This window comes from Phragmites australis, chromosome 18, assembly GCF_958298935.1.
Source record: "Phragmites australis chromosome 18, lpPhrAust1.1, whole genome shotgun sequence".
NCBI lineage: Eukaryota > Viridiplantae > Streptophyta > Magnoliopsida > Poales > Poaceae > Phragmites > Phragmites australis.
In genome coordinates, this window is record NC_084938.1 from 17,703,585 (window position 1) to 17,710,081 (window position 6,497).

Sequence of the window (6,497 nt, forward strand, 5' to 3'; positions counted from 1 at the left end):
AGCGACCTAAAGCAAAAGCTTGAACAAAGTTACACTTGGTTCCTATTAATTACACAATGGAAAACGATCACGACTATCTACATAACAGTTTGGAAACATCGTTATGTGATGCACCTTTTTGCGGTCGTGTTTGTATTTGTATTTGTATTTGTGCTCGACCGACTAGAAACTCGAAAGGAAATGAGAGGAAATTTCTTGGGTGAGTGACGCCGGCCGGCAGGTGGATGAGAGGAGCTGATGAACGGACAGCCTCGAGGGCTTGTGAGACATTACATGTTTAATGGATGCATAATATTGTAATGGAAAAACGAATGGAATCTTTTTACAAGTTTTTGCTAGAAAGACAATTTCTCTAGCTGGCTAGTCATTATCTGGTAACCATTTGTCTAATTCTCTGTTGCCTCCCTATGATTTCACAAATTTGCTTTTGTCGGCTCCTTTTTTAAGGACCGTGTCAGCTTTGAGTACACAACACAACACACCTCAGCTTACTCCGCATTAGAAGAACATTAACACGATCCCAAAAAATATAGAACATTAACACGTGGATGGCATGGAATTTGTTCAATTTTTATGGAGTATATTGTGAACCGAAACTTGCATTGGTCCTTCCAAAACAAAGTTCAATAATACATATGACATGCGCACATGCTACATGTTCGTGATTTGGTAGAAACCAAATTTTGTTGAACGCGAGAACTGTACTTGAATCCCTCAATGATGATTAAACTAAAAGCTTAAACAAAATTTATCCATATCCTATCCACTCATCTAGGCATCCTCTTTTATATGCGTGATATACTAGTATAATCTTTTTTAGAATGACTTTTCTCAGTAATGTTCCATTTTCTACTTTTAGCTATCAAAGTATTTTGAGTATAAACGAGTGCAGTAGAATTTAATATAGGATTTTTTTTTATTAAAAATAGCTACTGTTCATCTGTGCCTCTTGTGTACACGTCCAAAAGAACAGGTTGGTGAATTAATAGGAGGGGGAAAGGACAAGTTAGTTGCTAATTTGAATATTTATAGATACACTATTTGTCAATCTTAAATTAGTTTGACTTGTGGCTTCCAGAATGACGCTTATTTTTGGCCCGAGGAGTTACAACTTCCATAGAAACATCAAACGACTAATTTTGTACGACATCATAAATCACGCATTTGCTGAGACGTGACTTTCTTGCTTATACAGATTGGTGGTAGGGTGCTCGAGGTAGAAATGTTGGTATGGATGCAAATCTCTCTTAGCTTTGGATGCAACCGTTGCTTTATCCTTCTGAGAGTAAGGATTAGTTGCATCTGAACTCGCAAGCAATAATTTACCCTGCGTGTATAAAAAGTATTGTTTGGTTATCGTGCGATACTATCTTTTTTTTTAATACAAAACGAAAGTTACATACACCAAATGCAGGGAAAAAAAGAAGAGGTTGGCAAGCATACCGAGTAAAAAGACATCTAAACAACATAAAAAAATTTAACCAGAACAAGAGGCCTTCTATTGCACAATTGGTCACCACGTCCACTTGTTCCAATCTTTCGAGTCACATGTTCAATTCATGTTATCATATATGAACATATAAAACATTCAAAACATAAACGTAGAACATCAGTTTTGTTCGATTACTCAAAAACATTTGATGGCACATAACAAACACAATAATTATACAGTGCAGAAAGGATCGAAACCACGAGAGGTCTTGCTCTTTGCACTTGATGCATGGATCCATCTAGATCAGTTCCAGAACCAGGAGGTCCAGCTGCCGAGCTGCGCCTCCTCGTCCGCGGCGTGGTGGGCGAACATGGCGTTCGGGAGGTCGAAGCTGCAGCCCTCATCGCTGACAACACCGCCGTCCTCCTCCGAGGAGAGCACACCGTGGCCGGTGCAGTCCCCGCTGCTGAGGTCTTCCTTGAGCTGCTGCGCCAGCAATTTCTCCGTGCCTGACGCGGTGGTGTGGTCGTCCGGCTGGTCCACCTCTTGCGCCGCGATGGTCCATGACGGGGACGTCTCCTTGCCTTGTAGCTTCTCGGTTAGGGAGATCACCTGTGCCACACATTGTTAATTGTGATTATCGCGGTGATCAAACTTATTTGGTTGGCATTTTGATCTGATCTGATAAATGGGGCCCATCAGCACATGCAAGTTCTAAACACGTCATTTGCATCGCGGTCACTAGGCCAATAAATCATATTTTCCTTTCAATCCAATGTCAGCTGAGCTCAAATAAGATGGTTAACTTAATTGCAAAGTGCAAGCAAGTAGTATTTCTGTATATATTCATTCTACAAAATATATTACCACAAGAAGCTTTAAGCAATACAAATTAGCAATACGGATCAGCCTCACCCCAGATTGCTTTAGAAGGTGCTTAACTGTTATTTTTAAAAGGGCTTTAGCAATTCTCTTTTTTATATCCCAGAGAGTTTCCATCACATAATGCCAGCTCCGTTGTTTTCCCCTTTTTTACTAGTTCTAGCCAGCTAACAATTTAGTAGTTCCCCTATTTTATAAGTAGTATGCTGCATTTCAAATGGCATGGGTTATACATGAATGCTAATTAGTATAATCTGATCTAAGTATAGAGTATAATATATCAATTGGTCCAACCGGTATACATCTACCCATCAATTGGACTACTGCACTATCCTTGATATCCCAATTTATTTGGCACTTTGACCTCCGAAGAAGAATATTCAAATTTCAAGGGGCTATTGAAAGGGGCATATCTAGTGAAGATGGCATAAATGTTGCAAATTCTGTGAACATCGTTTGCGATATTTTTCAGAAGTTCTCAAGCAATTACTAGATATATAAGTAGGCATATTTATAGCAGTTAACAAATTTAAGATTCGACCAATCTCACTCACATGGTATGGAAAAGACAAATATTTATTGATATTTCACTAAGCATTTGTCTTTCTTCATATCTTAGAAATGAGTTTGGTTCAAACTTGAAATCTTCTTGAGGTATAGAACACATCTTACCCATATCTAGTAACTGTTTAAGATTTAAATCCATTTTTATCCTCAAACATTTAGACCTATTAAAGAAACCTTAAACCATAGTGGTTAAAGGGATTGTTCACTTTAATAATATTTTACATACACCTTTTATAAGAATCGTCACTCTAATTAAACTATTATTTTGATTTAATTTACAAAGAAATGAAGATACGTTTAAGATGATATGATTAGAATTTGCAATAAATATCTGGTTACAGAAGTTGACAAAAAAATAACAACACTGCACTTTATGTTTTCTTAAGAAAAAGTATGATGCATAGATTAGAGTAATTAATTCTTTCACATCACATAGATTAACGTAGATTATCAAATTTAGCCTTGGAAGGTAAGCGATAGGTACTTAAGATTCCAAACCACTGTAGATTTTGATTGGATAATAGCTAAAATACATCGAGCAGTGGGTCGCTGCTGATGACTAGCTATAGCCAATTAAAGGAGACAAAAGTGGCATCTTATTTAATTTACAAACAGTAGTATGTCATAGCAAGGCTATTTTGCACAGAGACCCTTGTCCTTGCATAAAATTTGAATTCCATGAACTATATTTTTCCAGTGAAACCCTCAAACTTTTTATAATCTTAAAGTGGCCTTTATCGAGAGGGCATGCAATTGCTTGATATAAATGTCTCGATGAGTAGAGAATATTACAGTATCAGAAACTATTTGGTTATATTCAAACTCTGGAAAGAACCTACTGTTACTCTGTTAGTAACACTATTTTCTTTTTTTTTGTGTATAGTTAACAGTTACTATATTCTATCATGTAATTCAAACTTTTAATTGACAACTGTGAGAATACATTAGGGACAAAGTATCTCGTAATAAAGTGATATCCAGAGGGATTATGGGCACTTGAAAAAAACAACTATTACAGAGATGATTGATATACTGATGAATTATAGAGATGATTAATATACTGCCTACCCCAACTTGCTTGGGACTAAAAGACTTTATTCTAGTTGTAGATATGATTAATATACTAATATGTCAGTAATTTAGTAGTGTATTTCTTTTTGTAAAATTGCTCACTACTACATCTATATATCAAGAGCGCTGTAGTATAATTATTGGGACATGTTATACCCATATCACGAGTCAAAACAGAAACTCCACTTAAAAGTCAGATGATATAGAGCCGGGACTCTTTGCAAACTATTGTTGACAGGATCCAAGACAATAATTTGACACATGCTAGGTATTTGGATCAAACCAAATGACCAAGATTACGAGTCCATATTCCCTATTCCTAAATCTTAACTGTAGGAACCGTAGTGCCTACAGATACTCTCGCACTTACAATATCTTAAAACAATATCCACTTCTATAGTATCGCGACATGGAACTATGGACTGTGAACTTGTTTTCCATTTTATTTAGCAAGAGTTCAGAGAATCAACAAAATGAGGAGGAAAGGAACTCAACGATATCGATTCAAAATTAACATAAAGCTCAAGGACCGTTTAAAAAATGTAGCTATTATGACAGCTAAAATGCTTAAGTGGTCAACACCAACATGTTCAAGGGTCTCCATGGCATTTCCTACTTTATTCGATCCCCTCACGCACACGGGGCTTCGATCTACAGCGGCAAACAAGCTAATTCAGACCATCGAAGGGAGTTACTTTGCGGACGGGATTTTTCTTCCCTCTACCGGTATTCTTTCTCGGTTTCTGACACAAAGTGATTCTCAAGGCTATTCCTTTCATGACGGGATTCTTGCTTCTTTTATCTTTTCGCTCCTTTTATCTTCACAATCCTTTCGAAAGGGAGCTGTCGGAGTTAAGAGAAAATAAAAGGAACGAGAATGGAGAGGAAAATCAGAAAGAGAATGAAATAAAGGAATATAGTTACGATGGTCTAACAAGGCATGCCGTAATCCATGAAACGAAATAAAAACTGATTAACCATGGAGGCGAGGCGAGGTGATGACGGATTGAGGCAGCTACCTGTGCCCGGAGGCGGTCGTTGTCAGCGAGGAGGCCCTGGTGGTCGGCGGCGAGCGCGTCGTAGGCGGCTTTGAGGCGGTCAAAGTCGGTCTCCAGCTGCTTGGTCTTCCAGCGCGCGCGGCGGTTCTGGAACCAGATGGCCACCTGCCGGGGCGCCATCCCCAGCCGCCGCGCCAGCTCGGTCTTCCGCTCCGGCTCCAGCTTGTTCTCCTCGTCGAAGCTCCGCTCCAGCAGCTGCACCTGTTCCGCCGTCAGGCGCCGCTTCTTCTCCGGCGCCTGCTCGTCGTAGTACTCCTCCAGGAGCTCCTCATGCGTCGTGAAGAAGGGCCGTTTGCCCACCCGTGCGTCGTCGTCCCTGCCCAGCACCGCCATCGGAACGCCTGCGTCGAGGGAGATGAAGCTTAGCTAAGCAAGCGATCGGAGTGTTAATCTGAAGAAGCACTGACCCGATCCAGATCTGGCCATGGCCAGTCACTCACCTCGGAAGAACCCGTTGCTGTTGGCGCTGCCGCTGCCGCCGCCGAAGAGCAGCATCTGCACGCCGGCGCGCTGCCGCGCGCCGCCGGAGTCGAACCCCACGCGGCCCGGATTCATGCTGGTTCTTGTTCTTGAACTCCCTAGCCCCTTCCTCCCCAAGAACACCACAAAACCCAATCTTGAAACCCGTGCACGCCCGCCGCACGCGCGCGCGCACACATAAACACACTTCACCGGCGACTAGGGCTGCTCAGCACCCGCCGCCACCGAGGCTGGTGGGCTGGCTCAGAAGAAGCAGCAGGACGCGAGCTTATGGCGGAAGAAGCTGGTGCTCCAGAGCATGCGCGTGGACGTCTTCATGGGGTACAGCGAGAACCCCATGACCCCGCCGCAGGGCAAGGACCAAGGAGACAGGCTTCCTCCGGCAAGCTTCTCCTTCCGGTGGCCGGATGGGCCGGCTAGGGATTAAAATGTAAATAGTTTTTTTGGAGGGGTGGCCACGGAAGGAGGGGCCGATGATGGGGGGCGTGGACGCGTGGTGGATGCAGCTGCTAAGGTATTTTTTCTTTTTTTTTGGCTGAATTTTGTGGCTAAAGTTGAGCGGGTGAAGGAAGGCTGGATTATATAGGAATCGAGCAGGCCAAGAGGGGTAGCCGGGTGCCCGGGTAGGTGTTCAATTGACGGAAATACCCTTGGTTAGGGAGTGGTGTTGCCTCCTAATTGGGGGATTAGGGGTTTTTATATAGAAATTTGATGTGATTTTGAGATCTAAGGTACTGTTGATTCCGGATCGCGGACACGTAATCAAGGTTTAAGGTAGGGCAATTTTGTAATTAGGTTGACTTCTCTTGCTTGAAAAGTATTTTTTTTTGGAGAAAAAGAGGTTGGGTTTGTATCTTGAAAACTCGAACTTGTGGACACCTGCTCTCTTGTAGCGTGTTGATAAATCTATTGTAATAAATTGTTATATTCTAGAAATCGATCCTCGTGTTAACATAAATCCAAAGCTACATCAATAGAATCCACAATCCAACCTGGAGACATGATGT

The 6,497-nt window shown here is 41.7% G+C and overlaps 1 protein-coding gene across 1 annotated transcript; it reads right to left on the reverse strand.

Annotated features, from left to right (window-relative positions):
• Positions 1-1,476: 1,476 nt before the first annotated feature.
• LOC133898505 (homeobox-leucine zipper protein HOX5-like) lies at positions 1,477-6,054 on the reverse strand. The gene is made up of 3 exons (XM_062339225.1): positions 5,451-6,054; positions 4,972-5,351; positions 1,477-2,044 (listed from the first exon to the last, which is right to left on the reverse strand). Exons 1-3 carry the CDS (start codon positions 5,563-5,565, stop codon positions 1,736-1,738), a joined length of 804 nt encoding a protein of 267 aa, XP_062195209.1. The 5' UTR covers positions 5,566-6,054; the 3' UTR covers positions 1,477-1,735.
• Between the last annotated feature and the right edge of the window lie 443 nt (positions 6,055-6,497).

What these genes read in the sequence shown, in the direction of transcription:
- LOC133898505 (XM_062339225.1), bottom strand. Translation starts at nt 5,565, where the DNA reads ATGAATCCGGGCCGCGTGGGGTTCGACTCCGGCGGCGCGCGGCAGCGC. An exon ending in CAGCAACGGGTTCTTCCGAG is followed by an intron (nt 5,352 to 5,450) that starts GTGAGTGACTGG and finishes CCCTCGACGCAG; the next exon opens with GCGTTCCGATGGCGGTGCTG. An exon ending in ACGACCGCCTCCGGGCACAG is followed by an intron (nt 2,045 to 4,971) that starts GTAGCTGCCTCA and finishes TGTGTGGCACAG; the next exon opens with GTGATCTCCCTAACCGAGAA.